At 41.3% G+C, this 25,914-nt stretch overlaps 2 protein-coding genes across 4 annotated transcripts in view; one reads left to right on the top strand and one right to left on the bottom strand.

The window, feature by feature from the left end:
* Positions 1-6,918, bottom strand: part of OSBPL9 (oxysterol binding protein like 9) — a 57,789-nt gene extending 50,871 nt beyond the window's left edge. Inside the window, exon 1 of one of the 3 annotated variants that reach the window (XR_011152527.1) lies at positions 6,744-6,918. Coding sequence is in view for 2 of the 3 variants with exons in the window: in XM_069023400.1 (XP_068879501.1) it covers positions 6,744-6,854 (111 nt within the window). In the remaining variant the exon portion in view is untranslated. The remainder of the gene's footprint in view (positions 1-6,743) is intronic. The other 2 variants (XM_069023400.1, XM_069023398.1) reach the window with 2 other exon arrangements.
* Positions 6,818-24,918, top strand: LOC138114208 (EF-hand calcium-binding domain-containing protein 7-like). Its single transcript, XM_069023401.1, has 14 exons — positions 6,818-6,895; positions 9,886-10,055; positions 12,628-12,839; positions 13,224-13,310; positions 13,732-13,921; positions 14,618-14,748; positions 17,676-17,817; positions 18,318-18,427; positions 18,964-19,121; positions 19,321-19,454; positions 20,884-21,032; positions 21,863-22,072; positions 23,311-23,418; positions 24,498-24,918. Exons 2-14 carry the CDS (start codon positions 9,887-9,889, stop codon positions 24,570-24,572), a joined length of 1,875 nt encoding a protein of 624 aa, XP_068879502.1. The 5' UTR covers positions 6,818-6,895; position 9,886; the 3' UTR covers positions 24,573-24,918.
* The last annotated feature ends 996 nt before the right edge of the window (positions 24,919-25,914 follow it).

Genomic DNA, 25,914 nt, shown 5'->3' with positions numbered 1-25,914 from the left:
GTTGCAAAAGATACGGTAAAAGCCTCCCTATTTCTTGTCTACCACATTTTAATGGAATGGAAATTAAGTTTAAACATTATCATGTTCTTAGTCTGCAAAAAGATTCACAAGAGAAATAACAGGTCAGCATGTGGGCTTGTATACCTACAATTTCACCATCTTCAGACAGGGTTTTACTTGGTTAATACCAATTATAAGAAAGCAGTAAATTTAATTCATTCTACCTAAGTGCAATAAAGCACCCATCACCCCAGCAACTGAATTCCCTGAGCTTCAGAGCAGGCAGATGTCATCACACACAGTGCTATATTTTCTCACTGGCAGACAGCAAACCTTCCACTGTTGCTGCAGGACAGTACTTTAAAATAAAATTCAGCTGACATTTTAGATTTTGCCCCAGCCCCAACTAAGATTTTATAAAAATACAATTCAAATATTTTCAGCTTTCCCTTATTATTCTCTGGTTGAAATTAGGTTATCCAATATACCCTATTAAAAATAAAGCCATCCCGTAACTGTTTTGAGGAATGGTTCCATTTCACTGAACAAAAACTCATACAGCAGAAAGACATCTCTGAATGGCTAATAAAAAAAGCCACATTTTACCTTCTTTTATATTTAAGATTTTAATATGCAGCCATCTTTTTTCTGTGCTCAGTTTTATAACCAGACAAAATCACATTTTCCATAAGCTTTCAATACACACTGTACTGATTGTAATGATAAAAGACTTGAACAGGTTATAAGCAGACAGCAATATGAGATAAATTTCAGCTGAAACTCAAATAAAAATTTATAGAAATCAACAAAGCTATAGAGTATTGCTGCAGGGGGAATATAGGTATCTCCCAAAAAGATGTGGCCTTTATTGGTTTCTCTTTTACACCCACACAGCCAAATTGATCACATACAGAAGTGATCACAGAAGTGATCTAACATAAGGCATTTCAGGTAACCTACAAATTCTTAAGAGAAGTGAAAATAATGTATGGGCTTATTTAAAGAAAACAAAACACAATCAGAATCCTAACCCAACCCCCAAAGGCCCACAGCCCTCCTTCATCTTACTATTTCATTTGAGTTTTAGCTGTTGTGTGCAAAGTTTGAGGTTTCAAATACAACCCAGCTGCTCTTTGCCTCCAAAAGTTCTCAGGCACGAGTCCTGCTTGCACAGAAGGGCACGGAACTTGAAGAGGTGCATTTATGACTCACTCAGTGCTGTCATGGAAATCCCTAACATAAGTACACAGATGAGCAAGACCACTTGGGACATTTATTTCCTGATAGGGATCAAGAACCTGAAACAAGCTGTATCTATAAACAGTAATCTCTGCAATTTATCTACATCTACAAGAGAAGCTTAAATTTGGATCACTTTCCATAATAGTCATTTTTCTCATCAAATGCTAAGGCAACGCTCATTTTTCAAGCAGAAACAGACCTCAACAATTTAAAGACTTTACAGGCTGTTCCCAGCCCACCATCCCTCCAGCTCTCTTGCAAGGTACACGCCAGTCTCAGAGGAGCTCCCTGAGCTCAGGGACAGCATCTCACAGCCCTGTTGTTCGTGCAGCTAAAGCTGGGACTTCTGTGGGTGCAGTCATAAAACAGGAGATAAACCACTGCAGTGATAGCTGAGGGTGCCACTGGGGCTCATTTAACCCAAATAGATACCAGGTTTTTATATGAAATAGATAAGGCAACATTTCATGGGTCCTGGCACAGAAAAGCATTACACTACTTAGAGAACCCTATGAGAAAATAATACATGGATCAGAAAACAACTGGATCAAGATGTAAAAGGTACAGTACAATCCTGGAATCCTCCTCTTCCCCAAGAAGCACAGCTACAGACTAAACTGCCTATAGCTGCAACCTCACTACTAAAGAGGAGTCAACTACTTAAATTACCACCCTTTAACAGTTTATTCAGTGCATCAAAACCTGTGATACAAAGTTTAAACTATGTACAAAATTCAATTTACTGTTGCATTATAACCAACAATATTTTTTATCCCATGATCATAAATTCAGAATTATTTTTATTATTACAAGTTCACTTAGAGTTTTGTCTGTTTCTAATAGACTCACTGAGTTGTTTTCAGGGCATGTGACAGATCAAGTTATTATAAGAAAAAAAGTGTCATTTCATTTGAGAATGGAAAACAGAGACCTCAGAGGGAATGTTTGTGCAAAAGCAGATGTGGTTTTTTTCCTGTTTTCTTGGGATTTTTGCACGCAGCTGTTGATTGAGAAACTGTATTTGGAAGAAGTATATAACTGCAAGTCTCTACCGTGGAGTCACTGAGCCAAGACTGCAGTTTCAGAGGCACCATTTGAAATCAAGTCAACAAGGTTTGTTTTCAGCTCACCACCAAAGATTCATAAAACTGCTCCAAAGTTTGAGTCCCCCTCCTCAATAGCTGGGTTGTGTAAGCCACAAGTGGTTCTTGTGGCCACAAGTGGTTCAATACAGCCAGTATTAAAGTTGCTAATTAGTTGTGGTCTTGAAAAGCATGAGGGGAAAGATACTTTTATATTACCACAACTACTTTGCCTAACAACTGATTTCACACAGCTCTTGCTCCTGAAAGCATTCGACCAGCAAATGTTTTAAAAGTAGTATGATGGAATGATGAACAAAAGAACAGCACTTCAGTCTCTTCTTTAGGCATTCACTGGTGCAAAAACCATTAAGATGATGGGAGGCTCCCCAGTTTGGTTTCAGGAAGGCACAGTATGGAGCTGTCATACACAACAATTTTTTCTGGCAGCCCTCATTCACTATGCAAGGCAGTTCTTTAAGCCTGCAACATTTTGAATAGTCCTCCTTTCAATACTACCAAATGTCAAATATCCACAAAGTCTGAAAATACGTTAAGGAACTGCCCTTCCTCTGGCACTGTTTTTAGCACTGTTTGCACAGCTATGCCAGTTCTGTTTCAATTTATCATACAATTTAAATATTTATTTAAAGAGTACACTTAAAGCTAGAACTAAAATCAGATTTTCAAACTTGAGTGGTTCTCTGGATTATTTCTACAGGATTCCCAAGGGTTATCAAGGCTATTGCTGATGTGTATTTAAGACAGGACGTCTGCCAGAAAACACAAACAAAAAGCAAATTGCATTCAAGTCCCCCTTCCTCCCTGACCATTTCTTTGTCTTCGTGCACCCTTCCCAGCAGAATGTCAACACACGTTTTCACCCTGACATGCACAAAACAAACAACAGAACAAATTCAGCTGAAAAAATAAATCAGTACAAAGCTATTTTTCATCTGGAATCCAGCTCATGGAACAACTTTACAGCTCTTGTGCCAGCAGAAGGCTGGAATGAGCCACTTCGAGACTTGTGTCCTAAATATTTCAGTACAGCCAACAACACACTGAAAACCCCACAATGCTTCAGTAACTTATATATTTAAGTCATTCTTTCAAGAGAAAACTTTGGTAGAGTCATAAATCCAAGAATACTGAGGGGAAAAAAGAAATAATTTGTCAAGCCATTGGTCAAACTGATCCAAAATGGCAAAAATGGCACACTGTCATTTAATTCATATTTTGCTCTTCAAAAAAAAGAAGTGGCCATTTACTGATATCAGACAATCATTTATTTGAGCAAAAACATGTGAAAAGAATATTTGCATGGCAAGTCCAGATTATACTCTCTAAATTATGGAATTCATAAGTAACTTTACACAAAAGTAACTACAAGCAAATTTGAGGATGAACATTTCAATTCTGAACGAGGAAAAAACTCCTAGATTACAGAAGTGGAAAAAAAAGCCAACAATTTGGCAAATTGGGTAAAAGGCCTTTGTAAAACACCATGTAAATTCATGTGAGAAAAATTCACATTCACCCATGCAAGCAGTAGTACTATTGCTCACTGCAATACAAGTACCAAGGATGGAACGCACAAATGAAAACAGAAATAAATGTGACCGCTACATTTTTTTCTTTTTTCCTGACTCTGACGTGATATAAAATCTTTTGCCTTGCTCCTTTAAAGCTCTAATCATTCCAGAAATGGAATTTCATTGAATTCATTTGCTTCTGATGTATGCATCCAAAACATACTTCAGTTAACAGCTATTCATTCCACCAAAAGACAAAGCATATCCTTTTTTTCCTCCCCAGAGTGCAATGCTATTGCGCACTAATTCTGTTTGAATGTTTATTTCACATTAAGGGTGCTCTTCTGCAGTCTATTTTAAGTAACTACCAAAGAAGACTAAGGACACGCCTATGAAGAAACAAGTTTGCGGATCAGGCTCTAATGGAAAGTTCAGCTGCATCAGGAGTTATTTCCCTGCAGTTTTCCACAGCTCCCCAGCCAAAGGTTAACAGGCTGTGGGATCTGTTGGAGGAAGTGTCCCCTGTCTGCAGAGCTTTCTGGATTGCAACGGGCTGAGGAGCCTGGAGAGGCAATGAGCAGGTACAGGCTAACCAAGTACCTGTAATCCATGGTATCAGCAAAACTGCTTCCAGATTGTGTGTCCAGAGAGCCCGGCTGAAACCATCCCAGCTCACCCCACCCACGCACTGCACTCCTGGGAGGGGGCAGGTTCAGGCTGAAACATCAACCCAGTCACACTCACTCAGGCAGAGTGAGGCAACTCCATTGCTTCAGACTGAAACTGGCTCAGAGGGAGCACAGCATACGGCCCTGTGTACCTGATGACATGGTTAATTCCAAACACAAGGCTGCCTATGCAGAGCACAACAGGCCATTACCCCATATAAATAAAGCCCCCAAACCTGCCAACATTTCAAATTAATGATGTTTATGAGCCTCATAAACTACCAGTCATGAGTTACTACTCTAACACTAAAGCTGAAGCAAACAGTGTCTTACCACCTTCTGAATGATAGGATTAGTTCTTGAGAGGTGTGTAATCAACTGGGACTAGATCTGAGTTATCTCCAAACCCTGCTCCTGCTGATCCTGCTGCCCTGGGAGCAACCACGCCAGCACACATGGAGAAGAGGATGTGCCAAAGGACCAGATCTTTTGGCAGGCAGGTTTCAGCATGACACACAGCCTTAGGTAAGAGAATGATTTCAGATGTCTGGAGAATGGCCTAGCAAGCACTTCAGAGACATATGTGCAGACATATGATGTGCAGACAGCACATGGATGAGAAAACCATTCTGAAGGAAATGTTAACTGCAGCCACTTCTCAGGGGTAAAGGTACACAAAGCAGACAACATGATTTTATTCCTTGAACCCAGCTTGAACTTCTTAGGATAGGTAGTTAAATAAAGGAGTTTCAAATTTGCGAACTAAAAAGTGTTATACTAACAGAGGACATAATAAATTACGCAAAATAAAAGTGTAATGTATGTGTAGAGGTACCTAGCAATAGGAGATCGTTAAATAATATAATATGATTCTATTAAACAGGTAAAGACCATAGAATGAAAGTCAGTGCAATATCCAGAATTATAATTATACACACTAGTCATCAGCAAATGTTTCTATTTCTGTAGCTGAGCATTAGATGACTTTGCACCTTGGACTGCTACTTAGACCACGCTGACTAATTCATCTCTGTCAAACAGCTGACATTTGAAGAGCCATTAAATAGCCACTATAAAAGCACTTCCATGTCTCCGTCCACATCCCAGGTGAGAGATTTTGAACCCAAATGAACAAAACTGAGAGCCTGTGACAGTTCTGTGGCAAGAGTCTTATCCCCTGTGTCTGGGAAGATAAGCTTTCTCCCAGTACGATGGAAATCCAGATTCAGGGAAAGATTTTTATATGCAATGCTACTGTATGAACAAAGCTTCACAGACAGTGTGATACTTCAAGTTATTTGCTGTAAATCTATTACAACTTACTACAGGTTTAATTTGTATGTGTATTATTCAGACTGATACACTAATTGCTCCACGAGAAGGAAACTTTGGTGCATGGATGCAGTTCACCCAGTGAGCCTTCTGATTTCAGGGTGCCTCCTTGAAAAAAATTAATCCACACAATTAAAATACTCGTAAGTTATGTAAAAATATTAATAAGGAAGGTGAAAAAGCCAGCAAGGCAGGATCTGTCAGGGGTTATGCAAAAAAAAAAAAAAAAGTTAAGGAAAACATCACTATTTCCTAACACACCGCACTTTAAAAGTTGGTGCTGGGAAGTGGGAAGTCCTGAACGGAAAGGGGAAAGTCGATCCGGCTCTGGGAAGCACCTGCCGGGCGGCAGCGAGCCCGGCAAGCGCGCCGGTAACGCACCGCGAGCCTCGGGCACGAGGCGCCGGGCGCGGCTGGGCGCACACGGCCCCGGGAATGCGGCACCGCCCCGGGCCCAGATCGGGGCCAGAGCGAGTTCCCGCTGGACAGGGCGGGGAGCGCCGGGGCAGCGGGACCCGGCAGCGCGCGGCCAGCACCGAGCAAGGCTCCGAGGCAGGGGGATCGCGGGCCGCCCGCGGCGGGTGAGCGGCCCCGGAGCTGTCGGGAGATCCCGGGCGGGTCCCGCAGCCGCTCCCGCCGGCGGCGCCTCCCGCCGCCAACAACAACAGCGCCGCTCGCCCCCGCCGCTCGATCTCCCCGCAGCGCCGCCCCATTGGCTGCTCCCACCGCCTCCTCCTCCCCCATTGGCCGTTCCCACCGCCTCCTCCTTCCCCATTGGCCGCCCGGGCGCCCGCACGCCCCGAGTCCCCTCCCCGCCCCCACCCTGCGCCTCAGCCGGTCTCCCGGCGCCTCCTCGCCCGCCCGGCCCGCCCGCCGCCCCTCACCGTGTAGTAGGAGAGCAGCCCGGCGTTGTAGTCCAGCACGAACCAGCGGTACTGCCAGCCCTTCATCACATTGGTCCATTTGCTCAGCGGGCCCTCCATAATAGACGCCATCTTAGCACCGGACCGGCACCGCCGCGCACGCCGCGCACTCGGTGAGAGGAGCGGGGCACAGACTCGGCGGCCGCCGGGCGGGAAGGGGCGGGGCACGCAGCGAGGGGGCGGGGGCACGGGGCCCCTCGGCTCTGGGGGGCGGGGTTTGCGTGCGCAGCGGGGCGGGGCCGTGAGGCGCGCGGGGGCGTGAGGGGAGCGGAGCAGGGCGCGGGCGGCCCCGGTGTCCGGAGGGACGGAGTTTGGGATATGGGAGTTGAGGGCGCTGTCTGAGGGTTTCCATCTCCGCGGCTTCCCCTCACGGCCCGGGGGAGGCAGAGGGCGAGGCGTGAGGGAGGGCTGTGAGGCGGTGCGGTGAGGGCACGGCGCGCTGGCGCTGCCGAGTGTGAGGGCGGGAGGGCGTCAAGCTGTCCCCCCAAAGCACTTTGGAATCTTTTCGTTTCTCTCTAAAAGACTTGGCACCGCTTGGGAGCGTTTAGCCTCTCTCTCTGTTGTGCTTGTCCCTCTGCCTCTCGGCTTTTTGCCTTAAGTGCTAAACCAAAGTGGGCTTAACAATGGAAGTCCGAGGGGGTTTCTCTTCAAAGAGCTCCGTGTCCACAGTGTATAAAAACCGTTCGCGACTCGAGATAACCTTTAAAGGTTAGGCTTCAATGTGGCACAACTTTTCTGTGGATTGATCCAAGAATGTGGAATGAATTCCCCAGGAGCTACGGACAATTGCAAATTTGTTGTTCAGCACAAGGCATGGTTTTGGCACTGATCTCCTCTGACTTAAGTACAGAACTTGAGCTATGCTTTAACATAAAAGGTTCAAAGGACCCATAGGGATACTCATGTATTTTCCATGGGATCAACAGTAAAGCAGCAGAAATAGTGCTTTCACCATGAGGTTTGTGTTTATCACGCAGTCTTTAGCATATTCATTAGTAGCTTTTTTTTCCTTTTCCCCTTATAGCCCTTTTTTATACTTTTACTATAAAAATGCCTTTATAGTAGGGTTGAAGTAGATTTAGTGTCTCATGACACTGCAACTTTATCCTAAGTTAAACAAAATTTAATAGAAAATCACCCCTTTAGTGAAAAAGAATCACTCAAAGGCATTGTGTTTGGTTTTGGAAAATAAGAAATATTCGAGATTTCTAATTGTCTCCCCGTTTCACATGTCACACTGTATACTAGTTTGTTACCAATTAGAATTTGGAGCATTGATACTCCTTGGAGTCACCTGGCAGGGTGTTTATGTGCGAGGTTACCAGTTTAAGGTACCTAATGCACAATCTACTTTTGAAATCCAGCTTGTTAATTTAGATAACATTCTTTTTCAAGCTGCATATGACTTTAGTAGTCTGTTTTGTTCTTTAGTTTCACTGACTAAACAAAGCAGGGCTGGTGTCCAAGGAAGGACTGGACGTGGCACTGAGTGCTCTGGGCTGAGAGTACGACACTGGTTTGGTTTGGAAGGGACCTTAAAACTCATCCAGTTCCACGGGCAGGGACACCTTCCACTATCCCAGGCTGCTCCAAGCCCCATCCAGCCTGGCCTTGGACACTTGCAGGGATCCAGGGGCAGCCACAGCTTCTCTGGGCACCCTTCCCAGTCTCTAATCTAAACCTACTCTCTCCCTGTTTGGAAGCCTGGGCTGGATTGCTCCCCTCTGTCTATTTTTCTAAAGTTTCATTTATCCAGTAAAATGTGCCAGCCTAAGCCATGGGGCTGCTGGCAGTGCTGTCACTGAGCCATTGCTCACTGGATTTCCCAGCGATGGATTGGCAGCACTTCCTGGCCCACATAAGTAATCTCTCAGTAATGGGAAGTCCAAGGAGTACAAACAAGAGTTCACATTTTATAAACTGGTTAGTGGAAAATTAACATTTCTTCTTCTCCTCCTCCTTGCCTTTACCCTCGGTTCCATTCCGTGCGTGTAACAGTGGTGCTTAATTATAGTGACACCCATTTGCAGGAGCCAGACCCTGTGGGGTCCTTCTGGTACCTGTGTAATATTAAAGTGTCAGGGTGTTACAAATTGGGTGCTTCATCCTTGATAAGCGATTATTATCTGCCTTTCCCAAGTGTGAAAGACCTGTATAAGTCAACAAGGTGCCAGTGCTTGAGGCCTCCTGAGTAAAAATGCAATGAGTCCTGAAGGGGACCCTGGGCCGGCGTTGTCTTGTTGCTGAACTTGAGATATTCCATTTATTATACTGGAATATATTTCCTGAAGTCAGCACTGGGTAAAATAATACAAGAGGCTGTTAAAGCAAGAGCACGACAGGATTTAGTGTCCCTCTGTGATGGCCTTCTAAAAACCTTAATCACCCCTGGTAGAAGCAGAAAGCTGCTGTTAGAGTTTGCTGACCATTGGTGAGCAAACAGTATTAGTTACTTCTTTGAGTTGTTTTAATAATTGAGAAAAAGATGAGTTTCTGGTTTTTTCCATTCATTTTTAATTGTATGGGCCTTGAACTTAAAAGGCCTGAGTTGCTCAAAGTTTTAGGCACACTTTTTAAAAATATTTTATGCACATTTATTTCTTTTATTTATATTTAGGTAACTCTTAGAAATAGAATTCTGTGCTTAACTTGGCATTTTTGAAGATTAAGGGATTCAATTTTGACCAATTTTATTCTTATCCATATGTTTTGTTGAGTTGTAAGTGTATAAAGAGAAAATATGGATGGCAAAGCCTTGTTTCACAGATAACGTGAAAATGTGTTTTTATGCTTTCAGAATTCAAGACTATATAATATTTATATTATATAATAATTGTAATATCAAATGTCTGAAAGTAAATAAAATACAGTGAACTTAAACTTTTTACTGCCAATGAAGGATAAACTGTGAATCAGAAGTAGAGCTCATGGATCTAGTGGTCCTTACCTACAAGTGTAGATAATTATTGCCACCCCAGACTGAGAGGATAGAAAGGATATGACGTAGCTATTTGGATAATTGGGGCTAGTCTGTGTTTCAGAGGATAAACAGAGTAATTATTAAGAGAGTTACAAATTCTAACTGGAATTGTATCCCTCACAGGATGGCCAGCATTCCCGGGAATCAGAAAGCTACACACTCAGAAAATTCCCAAGGGAAGAAGTCCCAGCATGCAGAAGAAGCCATTTTTTACATGAACTGCAGAGCAGCTTACCTGAGTGTCTTAAAAAGCAGCTTAGAAAATATTAAATCCAAGGAACAACTCAGTTTAGGTAACGATGGATCTTTTCCCCTTGAATTCTTACATGGGATGATTACAGTGAGAGTATCCCAGTGCAGGAACTCAGTAACTGGTTTAAGGAATTGAGAGTAGTTTTGGATGCCTGCTGGAAGTGGGAATAGCAGACAGAGGTTTTTTTCTGTAAATCACCAGTATGAAGGGTCTCAGTTCAGTTTAGAGTGGGCCATTGCCCTGGCACAGAAAATCACCACAACTGGTGTTCCATAAGAATTCTTACTCCTTATCTCATCTCCTGCTGAATTACACTTCCATAGACTGGGATCAAAAGTTCTCATTTTTCATCCAGACTGTATTTGTGTATAAGTGGTGGTATTGTCAGCAGTACAATAGGAAAAAAATACCTCTGACTGCTTCAGCTGCACTAAAGAAGGGTGCTGGTAGATACTGAAAGCTGGGGGGCTTTGTTTTAAAAACTTCAGGAATTTCAAAGGGGGGTGAGAAAAATTTACCTGAAAAATGGAAGTTGGTTTCTTAATAATATATCTTAGTGACCAGGTAAGGTGAGGAAGGAGTAAGGTAAGACTGAGTAATAAATAACCTGCTTCAGTTTTGAAAGAGGTTTCACTCCCCCAGAAAAAATCTCTCAAGCAAATACCATTTCAACTTTGCAACTTCTTGGAGTTGCAAGGAGTTGCAATCTTGGAGGATTGTGTGCTCTGTTTGGGTGGTGTTTTTCCTTTTTCTTAGAGCATTTTTGTTCTTTATTAAAAGGTTTTTCATGGAAACCACCACTGTAAAAGCTGAGTGCACTTCTCTGTTGCACTGACTGTAGCTTCTTTCCCTACATCAGAACATGAAATTCTACCCATTAGCAAGGACATTCCTCCAGCTTGTGACTTGGTGCTCTCCAGGCTTTGTCAGCTGCAATAAAAGGGCCTTGATAACATCCTAATGATAGTTTGGGATAATCTGGATTTTAACAGAGGGGTGGTGTGAACAAATGTCATCTCTTTAATAAATGCTTTGGCTTTCATCTCTATCCATATGCCATTTGGCTACAAGTGTTTGGGCAATTTGCTTTCCAGGTAATCTTAGAGCGGGCAGTTAGTTGTTTAGACTCCCAATCATTTCAGAGACATTTAAGAATTAATTTTAAAATTTGTAATCGTTGAGAGTTAGAGACCTATATTTCATCTGAAGTCAATTTTAGCATTTCTCAAACGAGTGGTGCCAACGTTTAAGCATCTCTTGCTTCATCAAGTTTGGCTGATATTCTAAAGTCTCACTGAGAGATTGGCCCTGTGAAATTTTATTTGTAGGAGTTTTGCTTATCCACAAATAATAGCTTCACTTCCCATCTGTTGTAATATTACTGAAGTGATTTAGCAGAATCAGACCACAGAGAAATAGAAATAAAAGGTTCAGTCTGATTGAACTTTCACAAATACAAACTGGGAGACACATAGGGAATGGCAAGTGCTGATCTCCCTGGAGATACAAAAATACAGGATTGTATATTGGAAGGATGTCTGTTAAATATAGTCATGTATTGACATTCCAAGGACCTCTGCTATCCATGGAAACAAACCCACAGAGTCACTGCCCTTCCGTGGCTGCCCTCGACACTGAAATCCCCAAAGCATTGCTCCCTGCCCAGGCGTGGCTTGGATAAAGATGTGAGCCCTGCTCTGTTCTCCTGGCTCCTGCAGCAGAGGTGACAGGGCACAGATCTTTATTTAGTGCTTGGCATTGAGGCAGGGATGAACAACAAAGGTGCCTGGTTTGTTTGTTTGGTTTGCTGCTGACACAGTTCCCACTGAGCATTGTAAGGATGCCACCGCCTCGTATCACAGATGCTCCTGAGCAGTTCCCAGCACAGGCTTGGTCACTGCTCAGCTGGCTCAAAATCAAATGCCAGCCCAGGTAGAGATGGAGGATCTCCTGTGCTTCCCTAAGAGACTTGATTATTTGGGAAGATATAAAAACATCCCTCTCCTTTCAGATAGAATGTAATTTGAATTTAATTTCCATTTAATGTAATACCTTCATCACACTGAAAACTGGTGAAAGGATGTTTTCAGTAAAGACCTTGAAGAGGCAAATAGATCCAGCAAAATCATTTTGGAGAATGCCAGGTGTAACATCCATGGCACTGGTTGCATGTGTGGCATTGGCTGCCTGGTGGTGTCATTTTTCCTTTAAAATTCATGTTGTATAATTTGAATTGATACGTTCAAATATACGGGTGTGACACAAAATATTGTCTCAGATAAATTCTATTCTAGATCTCAGTTCTTAGCAAAGGAAGTGCAAAGATGATGTTGATCTTCATAGAAATAGGATCTAATAATGTGCAGGTTTAAAAAGAATATGTTCTTGATATTAAGACACTGGACTTTGGCTGAATTTTACACTTGAGGCTGTCTGAGTTCATGGAGATTTTGATGAAGATCATAACCAAAACTGTCCTTCAGACCCACTTTTCTGTTGGAGTGATTTGGCTTTAAAAAAATCTGAATGTGGAAAGTGACTCAAGGATGTTTGGAGAAAACTCCTTTCCTAACAGCTGGAATATATATTTAATATTGTATTTTGTTGTGCAGTACTTCAGCAGGCTGGAAGAAATCCTTCTCAGAAGACCATTAATAAATACTGGACTTCACAAACAACTTCACTGAATTTTGATGATTTTTGTGCTATTTTAAAAAAAGAAAAGCCAGCTACAAAAAATGAACTGCTCGAAGCATTTGGAAAAATAGACACAGATAAAGCTGGATATATTTTCCATGATGAACTTTATAAAATTCTTACAACAGTAAGTATCACTAGGAACTTAATTATCCATCTTTAATTAGTAGAGGTTTTGGAAATTAGATGGTAAAACAAGATAAGCAATAATGACTGAGAGCTGGGATTCCCCATTTTATGGAAGATTTTTGTGGTGGGTTTCCAGAAGACACCACAGAATTACATAAACTGATACAATTTATCTCTTCAGTGTTTAGTAGCATTGTAAGGACAGAATTTCTAATGGTTTTGACCTCTGTTTTCATGATTCCAATCAAAATCCATTGAAATCTATTGCAAGATAAGTTTTCCTGAAAGAATATTAAAAGACTCTTTGTTTGTTTATTAAATTTCACTGTAGGTGACCAGGATTCTTGATTAGGAACCCAAACTGAGCTGTTTTTTCTTGCAGAGAGGTGATAAAATGACCTGGGAGGAAGTGACCACCATTACTAAACAAGCTGATTTTAACTGCAGTGGCAAACTTGACTACAACAAGGTAAGGCCTAGAGTGAAATTTGTTCTAGTGTTATTGACAATACGAGCATTAGTGATGACCTTACCCCAGGATTCTAAATTTTGGACTGAAAAAACAGCCCACAAAAATTTGTTCATCAATATGGTTTCATTGGAGGAAAACTGGTAAGAATCCTATGTTTAAAATCAGTCTTCAAATATCTTGAAAGAAAGAGTTGAAAGTCACACAATATTTATTCAATATTTGGTCCTCCTTGTTGAATCATGGCTGCATTTTACTGTGACACTTGAGTGGGTGTTGTTATTAATGAAAATTTAAATTAATGCTGGTCTTGAAGAGAAAATGCTGCTGCCCCATCCTTTCCTTGCTAATGCTACATTTTACTCCTTAAAACCATGAGAAAGGTAACCTGGTAGGTGAAATATTGTTTTTTTATCTCAAGTTCTGTGAGCTGTACCTGAGCACCCGTGAGCAGTGCTGCAAGGCTGCAAGGGACAGGCTGGAAGTTGACCCTCGATTGAGGCAGCAGCAGTTTGGGAATCAAACTGAAAATTCCTCTGAAGGGATCCCAGTGCCGGTGTCCAAAGCATCCCCGAGGATCTCCAGGAAAAGCGATCACAAACTGGCTAACGGTGTTTCTATTTCTTCTATTTGATGTTTTTTCTGTTAGAGATGAAGCTCTGGCTCAAAAAGCAGTTGAGTTTTTGTTTAATTTTTCTCAGATTAGTGAGGATTTTAGTGGTGAATATAATTGCTACTGTGGTAATCCTATCAATGTGTCAGTAAAATATGTTCAAATGGCTGCATCTATGAAGCTCTCAAATTCCTAAGGGTGGATTTTGTTGATTGTCATGTGACACAGTCCAAAGGGAAGAGAGGAGGTGAATGCTCAGATATTGCAACATAGGCAAGTTATTTATTTCCTTCCCAGATCAGACATGAAACCTTAAAACATTTATCAATGAACTGTGTGTTTGTTTAAATTCTTGAGGCTGCTTTTCAAGCACAATCAATAGGAGAGTTTAAGGTCCTTCCTGAAGTTACAAAGCTGCTTCCAAACCTTCCCAAACTGGAAAAAGTCCATGGAGAACAGACTGCAGAGGCACCAAGTCTGAAATATTAGGATGTAGTTTGTGCTGTTCCAAGTTGCTTCAAATCTGGGCAATAGCAAAGAGGAGCAAAAGTGACACAAGAGTGCTGAAGGGAAGTTCTGTGGCTGAGTTCTTGTCATCCAGTTTTCTTTGTGCTTCTAAATGCAAGGTTTGTGATAAATAGCACTAGGAGAGGGTTGAAATAATGTAATTGTAATTAAATATCTCTGTTTGTAGGTGACAGCAGAGCTCCTTCAAGACCTTCATCAGCTCAAAGTGGCAAAGCTTCCAGCTCCACCACTGTCACTGTGGGTGCCAGCAGCAGCAGCAGGAACACAAAGCTAATTATTGAGCCTGACACAATGAAGGTATCACACTGAAATGATGGTGTTTTCCTCTAGGCACCTGTGTTATTGCATTTTAAAAAAGCTAAAAATCAGAGAAAAATGGTGTCTTATGTTTTATTAATAGTTTGTAAAGGGCAGCTATAAACTACTGAGAGCATTCCTGATAGGTATTATTATGAACATTTTTATATTCTGTTGGTTTTGCTGACAACAAGTTATTGGAAATAATTTTTCAGGTGTGAAGGTTTCATAGAACAAAATGTGTTTTTTATAAATGAAACCACTGTTGGAGAAAACATGTAATGACATCTTGAGAAATTTAAAATTTAATAATTTGTTAGGTTGGTGAGAACTTTGAATGCTTAAGTAGTCTGAAAGATTGTGTATCATAAACCTGTGCATGAAAGGTAATTGGAAATAAATAACAGATCTGTGAGCATATTCAGTTTCTTGGGCATTGCTTGGTAAATACATGCTGTAACCTGAAAATATTGATTTTTAGTTAGACTAATATGTCCTATCAGTATTTTCTTTTAAATAAATCACTCATTCAATATAAATTCCTGGGGGAGAGAGACACCAAAGTCACTTTGCTAAGTCAATATTTGTAGAGTGTTAATATTGATCTTTTTCCCTTTGTGTTTCCCTTTCTTGACTGGACCTTTACTAGTTTTCTTTCAACAGAAAATAATAGCTGTAGAAATAGAAAACATTAACTGGAAACTGCTGGGATACATTAAAAATGTGCACCTGGAGATTCCTGTATAAAAGGGAACAAATGGTTCTGACCACACAGTGTAAGTGCTGCTGGAAAACAGCAGCACAACTGATTGTCCTCAGGAGCTACATTTTTGTTTCAAAGAACAACTCTGGATTTGTTGTTGAACTCTGAAGTCCTTTATATCTTCCCCATTGCTGTACAGTGACATTTGTTCTATATTAAAATTTCAAAGCATCATTTCCCAGGGATTTTTTGCAGTCTGTTTAGGTATCTGGACCTCCATGCAATTTAACCTGCAATCTCACCTTGTTCAAACATGATGTGGAGTGTATAAAACCAGCACACACTTACCCAAGATTGGATTCTTTTTTCTTTGTATAAGCCAGTAAGAACTGACTGGAAAAAAAAGCAGCTGCAGATATTGATTAGTATTGATTGGCATCATCCAAAAACTGAAATCAGTCAATAACCATGGAAAGGTGTAAGTAGAACTATTAATATTTTTAAAACTTTATTTTGTACAATGCAAGCTCTGCCAGAGTCAGTGAATAAATGCCCAGGGATTCATTTGTGGTGTGAAACAGAATCCAGCACCCAAAAATTCTTCTTATTCATCTTATATCCAAGAATATTTTTTTTTTGCTGCTCACCTGTCTTTTTGTACAAGTGAGAAAATACTGCTCTCAGGACATTGGAGCAACGCCAGCTTTACATTTCTGACAGAGGAAAATGTTGGAAGTCAGAACATGGTGAATGTCTAAATTTAAAAACCCTTAGAAAATTCCTCTCAATCATTGCTTTTTATTAGGAATTCAGCATTAATATGTGGGTAATTTCAATAAGAACTTAAATTTCAGTCGCAGTGGCCAGCAGCAGGTAGTGCCTCACATTTCTTTCCAGTTAACACTTCTAACACAAACGTTTCACACTTTGGCTATTTTTTGACAGCTTCTGTTCTGCTTTGAAGTGACAGAGGAAAATCCAGCCAGGAAATCCTCTTTTAGCTTCCCAATTTTACATACCTGTTTGGAATTTGGTAATGTAGGACTTCTAGCACCACCTTATGCTCTCTGCCAGAATAACAGGGTTTGAATTCCTGAAACATGGGTAAGGTTTTTGTCCAACAGTTTTGGCAGGTATTAAGCTTGCAGCAAACAACCAGTTATTTCCAATGTGTCAAATTTAAAGAAAAAACCTCAATTTTTAAACCTCCTTTTAGCTGAAGTCAGGAGTCCTGGAAGTATTGGAATAAACAGTTTAGGAGTAGTAGTGGAAATGATCCAACAGGCTGAAGTCCATGTTGGAATTCTGTTGCTGACTTATGTTGACTGCCCTGTTAATCCCAGCTCCCATTATCCATTTTTTGACTGACACAGCCCCAGCTGTAGCTCCTTATTTAACCCTCACCATTAAGTCCCAGGAATGTTTTGTCTCTGTTCACTTCTTTCCTAATTATTTTTTATGATTGGTCCCCTTTTTCCTTGTCCTGTCACTACAAATCCAGTTTAATGGATAAAGAGGAGTATAAAATTATTGGATGGATTTGTTAATTAGGTTTATTCTGCTCCATAAAAGGTGACCAGGGGCTGCTGATCTCTGGCTCCATGGTCCAGAAGTAGCTGCACTTCCATAAGGATTATCCCTAAAACCTTCTCCAGCAGGTTGTGCCCACAAGGAAAAGATTCTGGGAGATTATAGGAGGGGAGGGACTTGGATAGCAGTGTCTGCCAGGGACTGGACATCTCACTTGATTTTAAATAACTTAATAAATCTTTGTCTTTTCCACAGCCAAGTTACTTTGAAAGTCTTTTAGAACTTCTTTAGCAAAATCTTAATTTTTAAAAAAATTCCAAACCTTCAAAGAACAGCAGAAAGGGAGTTGCAAAGTATATAATGTTTATATTTAAATTAGTCCATGCTGCCAGCTGTTTGCAAATATAATTAGCAGAATCTTCGTGGCAATTCCAATTTAATTTTCAGCTATTGGAGCATTGGGGTAATCTGTGTTTTTCAGGCATTTTCACAAGTGAAGCAGTGTTACTTTCCAAAAATTGCCTACAAGAAGGGCTATTTGGGATTTTTTTAAAATAAAAGTATATTGATGCTGTATGTTGTGGTGCGTTTTATGCAGGGTTTATTAAATAATCAAATGAATTCATATTTCAGAGAAGGCACTTTGATCTTCATCCAAACTGAAAACAACACCTAATATTTGCTTGACTTCCAGGAATGGCAACGTGTACAATCCAAAGGATGCTTCTACCTGGAAGAAGATGGGGAAATCATCAGTCACAAGTACAGGCTGCACTTACCCCAAAGATCTGCAGTTTGTATCACCATCAAACCTTTAAATATTCCCCAGGCAGAAGGTTAGTGTATTTATATTTCATTTTCCTCTTAAAAAGAGGTGGTGGCTTGGTGATTTACCATGGGGCTTCATCCAGTTGCTACATTGGAATTATTTTTTTCCCCAAGTAGGTTATTTCCTTTTTAATCCCATAAAACGGGAGCCTTTAGACCCCAAAGTTATTTTAAAGTCAGCTGGGCTGGCTTTTTTGAAACAAATTTTTGTGTTGTGTAGCCATTCCTTGGCGTTCTTGACCCTTAATGATAGAACTGTTTTATCAATAGTTTTTAATGATAAAATTATTAACAGTAATCATTATCTGTGAGACAATCACAAGGCTTGGAACAATTTATCTGCTTGGCCTAAACAGGAAGGAAATCCCAATAGCGTAGAATAGATTCTTTTTTCCCATTTTTCATCAGCAGGCATCAATAAATACCATGGGAATACCTATTTTGACCTGCAAATAAAAACAGGTTTGTGTCATTATTAAGCATTTTTGGGGGATATTTTTCCTTTTAGGAAAATCTTGTAGCTGGTTGTCAGTGGATACAGCTTTATTTATTCTGAAGGAAAATGAAACCCAAGAGAATCTACAGCTTGTGAGCTTTACTGAACTCCAACACAAAGAGGTTAGAGATTTTTGGGCTATTCCTATTTTAATTGTTATTTTTTCATGTGTGTGGTAATGCTGGGGGTGTGAATTCCATGTGTTTGGAAAGAATTCCAGCTGTGCCCAGTATTGCTGAGTTGGTGGGTATATTTACAGCTACTCTGTAGAAACTCAGTTATATTTCTTCACCTTCAAACACAACATTTCCAAGGCAAAATTTGTTTACATTTCCTTTTATTTTCTTTCTCCTTGCCATTTGAACTTCATAGTACACAGAATATTCTTATTCTGTGGCAGAAATAAGGCAGCATAAACTTATTGTCCTCTTCTCCCCTCATCTCTCTCCTGCATGTCTTTCTAACTTTCATTCTAAGAGATTCACTGTTTTTTATCCTTCAAATGGCGTCACATGGCCAATGTTTTTTTTAAGGAGAGAACCCAGCATTGCCAGGGTTTTCAAGTAATTCGTCAGGTCTATTATGAATATTACTGGCAACAAAGAGCGGCATCATTTGAGAAGTTGTTCCAAACATTTCTGTCTTCCTTTAAGAGCAGATGTTTGGATGGAGAGGGGAGCTTGGATCTGGGGTTTACTGGCTGCTCCCTTTCACAACTGGCTGTAGGCTGAGGAAGGTAAAAACCCAAATTCCTGGAGAAGCCAAACTGGTGTGGAGAGATGAAGATGGAGAGCTGGCTCTCACCAAAGAATTCCGGTGAGTTCTATTCCCAAACATGATAACCTCTATAAAAATCTCTTTTCCAGCTAAAATGTGGCTTTTTAAATCTGGATGTTCCTAAAATACTATTTGTAGAGAATATTCTCAAATAGACTGAACAGTTCTTGGCAATATTGTGAGCCAGTAAAAGGAAATGGAAGCCTTTGGAAATAGTTTGGCCTTTTTCATCCCTCAGAGCTGCTTTGTTGGATATATTTGAAACAATTGATTTGGATGGGAATGGCCTCCTGAGTCTGGAGGAATACAACTTCTTTGAGCTGAGGACTAGTGGGGAGAAGTGTGATCAGGAAGCCTGGGCTGTGTGTAAGGGTAAGTTCATTACTGTGGTAATTAGGCCTAAAACTAATTAAGTCTATCAGTTAACTTTCCAGCTGGATAGAACTGCGTATTCTGTAGCCTATTCCAAGAACTTGTGTAGATATTGTTCTCTTCCTCCTTTCTTTTTCTTTTTCTCCAGTCTCCTGTCCTTTGCTTTGCTTCATTCTGGTGTGTGTGTCACTGACCTTCTGCTGAGAGAATTCTTCCCCTTCCTAATTGTTCTGTAGCTGCCAAAACCTACAGGGTTTGTAATCCTGGATCATATGGGGAAGGAAACTGTCACAGGTATTTGTTGAATCGATCTCCTTTGTGCAGATTGGGCTGGTGCTGCTTTTTTATCTCCCAAAGTGTGGAGAGGGACATTTAATTAGTGTGCATCTGGTGCTATAAAATGGCCTCCAGAGTTTATGTGGGTTGCCAGTGTCTCATTGTACAATACATGTCAGGTTTGACATCATTCCTTTGCAGGCTGTGGCATGTTGGCCAAAATACTTTGGATCTGGCAAGCCCTATTAATATTACTTCTGAGGTATCAGAATTTTTCCTAACTTATGGAAAACTCCTACAAAAATACATTTCTATAACTGAATTTCATCCCTGCATGTGCTTTTCCACACTTGATGGCTTTGTCAGGGTGATGCTTCTGATGTCCACACAAGTAGGAGGGGTGGGAAATGTGTGAATAAATAAGAGAGGAAAGAGGAGAAAGCTGGGGAATGTTTCACCAGGTCATCAATCAGTGGAAGGGTTCACATGAATATCATCAGACACCAAATTTCAAGCCATTTATTACAGCATCTGTAGCCTTGGATAGATTTATTAAATTGGTAATCCCTTTTAAATAATATATAGTAAAGATTTAGCATTGTTATGAAGATGAGAAAACCATTTTTAAAAGTCCCTGACACGAGGACATTTCAATTATGTGTTTGCTGACATTAGAGTGGTGGATCTATGATATTCTCTCTAGAGAGGGGTGTTAGGATTACTGGAATTGTATTGCTTTTTAGGAACTAAGTAAATCACTTCTGTATCAAGGACCTGAAGCATTTAAAGGTGCTGTCTCCAGCTGATTTTCATCTCCCATTCCTAAAATAGCCCATTCTGCAAAGCTTAGACCCAAACTTTTAGAAAAAAAAATCAATATGAACTCCTTGTGTTTTGAAATCTCCCCCTTTTCTGGGTTATCCAAGGGGCCAGCTGTTTGTAGGCATTATCCCAAATCCACAGGGAAGCTCTGCAAACAGCATATGCCTGGTCAAGGAGATTCTTTCCCAAATGATATTGGCTACCCTGAGGCTGCAAGTTGGCTCCATCTTTTAGACCTTGTTAACAGGAGTGGGATTTTTGGCTTTGGAAGGATAAAGGCGTTTGCAGAGAGAAGAGACTTTGAAGTGCTCTTTCTATTCCTTTGAAACAGAGAATTTTGAGATGAAGAAAAATGAACTAACAAGACAAGGATTTATGGATTTGAATCTCATGGAAGCCAACGACCGGGATGGGGATCCTTGGGACCTTTGGGTCACTTTGCTGTCCCTGGGCTACAACAAAGCCTTAGAAATGACAGAGGTAGGAGAGTCACAGAGCAAAATCACATTTTTCTGCTGCACTCTTTGTGTCTGCCACAGACTGATTGCAGGAAGGCAGGGATCCACTGCCACTGTCATTCTCCTCATTCTTAAGATAGCACTTGGATCCTTGAAAGAGGGAATTTTCCTTTGCTTTAGAGAAAGGCAGGATTTTGTGGGGTTGTAGAGTTGGATGTTGGATTCTATCTGTTGGAAGAATGCACTCTGCTGGTGGGGAGTGATAGGAGGATAAGGATGGTAAACGGTGACCTGTCAGCAAATTTAGAAAATACAGGACTTCTTCTCCTTAAAAAAGTCACTTTTGTGGCCCTAACCACAACAGAAGTGGATAAAGATAATTTTTTTCCACATGATTTAAAATTCCTAGTCTCCAGACAGAACTATTTCTGTTATTGTTGCCTTTCACAACAGTGTCTGAAGGTGTTCAACATGAAATTTTAATGCTTCATTAAAATTTTTGGGTTTGGGTCACACACAGTTTACTTTACAGGACCAGGGATTATGTCTCCGATGTTTCTGTGCACTTACAGATTTTATTTTATTATTTTATTTTTATAGGAATAATATTACTTGTGATGTTAATAGTTCTCTCTAAGGAAAGAGGATATCGTTAATGAAGAGAAAAAAATTAAAGCATTAAATATGCAGATAATTAAATAATCTAATTCCTAGGAAAAGCTGATTTTTAGGATCACAGTCTGATAGTGGTATTTAACTTTGTTAAACGGGTCAGTGTAGCCACTATATAAAATACATGAAGACTTAAAAATACAGCTCAAGTGATGCTAAAACTCCTATTCTCCCTTGCAGGCCTGCCCCTTTGTCATTGACATCTGTGCAGAGAGGTGCAAAGCCAGGATGAAAGCTGTTTCTCTGGAGGCAGGGGGCTCCCAGCTGAGCAGGGCTGTCTGCAGGTCTGTGGTTAATAAAGGAGAGGCCAAAGTGCTGGATGGCTCTGAGAACATCATCATCCACACTTACAAATCAGGCAGCAGGATCAGCTCTGTGATTGAAAATAAGGTATGGCCTGGGACTTCCATAAGGTACTTTGTGTTAAGTCTGTTGTTATTGTTCCTTCTCCTTCCTTGGGTCATATTTGAGAATTACTTCTCCTGAAATCAGGTTTTTGTGTCTGTTTCATTTAAAAAAACCCTCCTGATGTGCTTGTGCTCCTTGGGACTTCAGAAGAGCCTGGATCAGTGTTCCTGGAAGGACAGATTATTATAATGAGGCAAGCAGTTCTAAGTATCATATAAAATGTGAATATTTTTGTGTTCACATTCCAATTTTTCAATCTTTTGACACAATGTGATTGTCAAATGAGAAAACAAACACTAACAGCGGGAAATGCAATTAGAGCAAGAGCAAAGAGCACAGCATTTATGCTACTGAATATTTCCAGTGTCCACCAGAAGGTCAAAGAGCAGTGAATTTTAGGAGTGTGTTATGGATGAGTTTTTACCTGATTATTCTTCCAGGTGTAATTTATTAGTAATTCAAGCTGAAAGTTGTGGATCCAAGTAGAAGGGGTTGGTGAGAAGCAGAGATTTTACACTTTTTTCCATAGACCACAATGAATGTGCTGTTCCTTGTCAGTTTCCTTTATAGCAGGAACTGTGAATAAACACAGCACAGTTAAGATGTTAAACTTCAGATGCTTTAAATCTTGCAAGATCACAGCAAGAAGTGCATTTTTAAATGCACAGCCATGCAAAAGGGGGTGGGTTGGGGGACTAATATTAGGAGTGGATGCTGAGGCTCCTGGAACTCTGGATTTGGCTTTGCACTTTGCCCTTTAGGGTGGATATTCCAGAGTTATTTATATGTTTGAGGATATGTCAGGGAGGGAGATCAGGGCTGCACTGAGACAACTGGATGCTCTCTGCTTCAGATCTCTGCCCACTCTGTTTATAGCAGTTGGGTTTGGTTTGCAGATCTCACCAAGCTGGGTGGGAATGCTGGGGAAGCTCCACAGGGGGATGTGGACAGGCTGAGGCCAGCGGTGTGAGCTTCAACAAGGCCAACTTGTATCTTCACAAATCCTTGTGTTGTTTCAATGAGTCTTAAGTGACTTTTGACCAGGAATGTGGTGCTAAGATACATTTGAAACTGTTACTCTTCAAAGAGTATCCTTAAGCACTTCTGTCCTGTAACACAGCAAAGTCACAGGAAGTACAAGGAGTGTGCAGTTGTTAACACAAAGAACAGACACTTAACCGGTAAAGACTAATGGTTTCTTCATGTTTTCTCACTTGCAGTCTGAAAACAAAGTGATAATTCATGTCAACAATGAGAAGAGTAAGAACTGCCTCAACAGTAGGGGACTGACAGTTTTTGCTGTGGAAGTGGCTCCAAAATCCATGATGGTGAGGTTCTTTCATTGCTTAGCCAACTTTAGAGAAAAAAGGTGAAATCTTTATAGGTTCCTTTTATGGGACTTTTATCATGATAATGAGCATGTGGAGAGTGGCATCTTCTGACCAGAACACATCAGCAGTTCTTGGTGTTTCAAAGCTGATCATGAACTTGATGTATCCCTGTTTTCCTGTGCAGTTTGCTATAAAAATCCATAACTGCTCAGTTTTTCATACGTGAGCCTATTTCAATTGTCCATCCTATAGGTACACCACTGACTAATATTTTTAATAATCTTTTTCGAAGGCTGTATTTTATTCTTTTTCACTTAGCCACTTTTAATCCCACGTATTGATGCCTGCGAGAAACAGACCAAGCATGCACTGATCAGAAGCAGAAATAGATGTATTGCACTCCTTGTGCACAGTGAGATTTGCAGGTGGCTAACTTTTGTTAAACCTGATTTAGGGATCATGTTAACCATGAGACAGTTTGATTGCTGAGCCCTGCCGCAGAGCTGGGCAGGCTTTAGTGACAATTCCAAATGAGGGTTCTAAGGGATGGGATGGGATGGGATGGGATGGGATGGGATGGGATGGGATGGGATGGAAAATGCATTACAAAGGCAGATGATGTTTTTCTTCATTTATTTATGAATAACCCCCCTGTTTTTATTTTTCTAAAAGTACACTCTCTTTGTTTAAAAGCAGAGGCATCCAAGCTATTTTATATTTCCCAGCTTTCCAGGGTGGATTCATTCAAACCTGTTGTCAACAGAGCAGTCCCATGACACAGGCAAGGCTGGGCCCTATATAAATTGCTGCTGACACTTTAGATATCCATAGCCTCATCCTGTAAGGTGGTTTTAAATTTGAATTTCGGCTTCATTCAGTATAAACTGTAGGCTCAATCCTCACGGATATTTTGCTGTTAAGTTCAACAGTAATTTTTAAATATCAGCTGTCAGTGTATCTGATGAATGTTCATCATTTAGTGATACAAGTACTGAACATTTTGCCTGCACAGCACATTGGGTAGGAGTTTTCCAATAAAGAGAACTCTCTTTCACCTCTGCTTTCTCTTGTGCCAGGTCTCTCAGCACGTGATGCCCCTCAAGGAGCAGGAAGAGTGGATTTACAGCTGTGTGCACTCCCTGGTATGTTAAAGCTCCCAGTGCCAGGCTTGGGAGCAGCCACACTGAACCAGGAACGGCTTCAGGCAGCTTTTAGGCAATTTATAGTCTTGTCCTTCTCAAAAAGCTGGCATACCTTTCTACTTGTTGATGATCTTGGCACGAAAACACTGAGGCACAATAAAAATGAGTGCTGTTCAGTAATCCAGCTGTAATATGACTGTGCTTCATAAAGGCTGCTCTCCCTAGATCTGCTCTTGTTTTCCATACCATGGGTTGTAGTTCCATCGCAGGCTGGAACTGCCTGACTGAGGAAAAACTTTGTTGAATGGGTTCCTAATTAAACATTCTTGTGGTTTGGATGTGAGAAGTGTAAAGGGGTGAGGCTCATTTTATTTTGTCACCTGATAAAGGGTGTTTTCCCCTTTATCAGTAAGTCATTCTAAATTGATTCTGATCCCATTTGCCTGTGTATGCTCCATCTGTGTAGTAAGCAATAGAGTGAACCTTGCCATCAAACTCTTTCCCAAATTCATATCAAAACCTGCTTTTTTTTGTCAATCCCTTCAGTGGTGGCCAAGGGAGGGGACCAAGAGGATGGACCAAGCTCTGCCCGGTGGTGCCCAGCAATGGGACAAGATGCAATGGGCAGAAACCGATGCCCAGGAAGTTCCACCTGGATATGAGGATGAAATTCTCTCCTGAGCAGTGACAGAGCACTAGAACAGATTGTCCAGACATGGTGCGGAGTCTCCCTCACTGGAGATATTCCAGAACTGCCTGGATGCAATCCTGTGCCATGTGCAGGGGATGACCCTGCTTGAGAATGCTGGACTGGATGACCCACTGTGGTCCCTTCCAAGCTGAACCACCCTGTGATCCTTCTTCTTGCCCCTCTCCACACAGCCCCACAGGTGTTATCCATGGGATGTACAGAGATACAGAATCACAGAATAACTGGGGTTGGAAGGGATCTCCAGAGATTATCCAGTCCAAACCCCCTTGCCAAGGCAGGGTCACCCGGAGCAGGTGACACAGGGTTTGGAATGTCTCCAGAGAGGGAGACTCCACGCCCTCCCTGGGCAGCTGTTCCAGAGCTCTGCCACCCTCAGTAGTCAGAAGTTGTTCTTGATGTCGAGATGGAATTCGTTGTGTTTTAGTTTACAGCCATTGATCCTTGTCCTGTCGCTGGGCACCTCTGAACAGAATCGCCCCCGATCCCTCAGAAATGCAGAATACAGAGGATCACCCCCAGCAGCACCGCCCACCCAGCCGCGCCCGCAGCGCTGCCCCAGGAACCACCATGGTGAGCGTTTCCCGGTCTCCGTTTTCATTTGGAAACAAATCCCGCCCCCTCGCTGGCCGCTCCTCCCCT

The sequence above is a fragment of the Aphelocoma coerulescens genome, chromosome 8 (genome assembly GCF_041296385.1).
Source record: "Aphelocoma coerulescens isolate FSJ_1873_10779 chromosome 8, UR_Acoe_1.0, whole genome shotgun sequence".
NCBI lineage: Eukaryota > Metazoa > Chordata > Aves > Passeriformes > Corvidae > Aphelocoma > Aphelocoma coerulescens.
The sequence above is the reverse complement of the archived record's forward strand: the minus strand, read 5'-3'. Positions and strand labels throughout refer to the sequence as shown.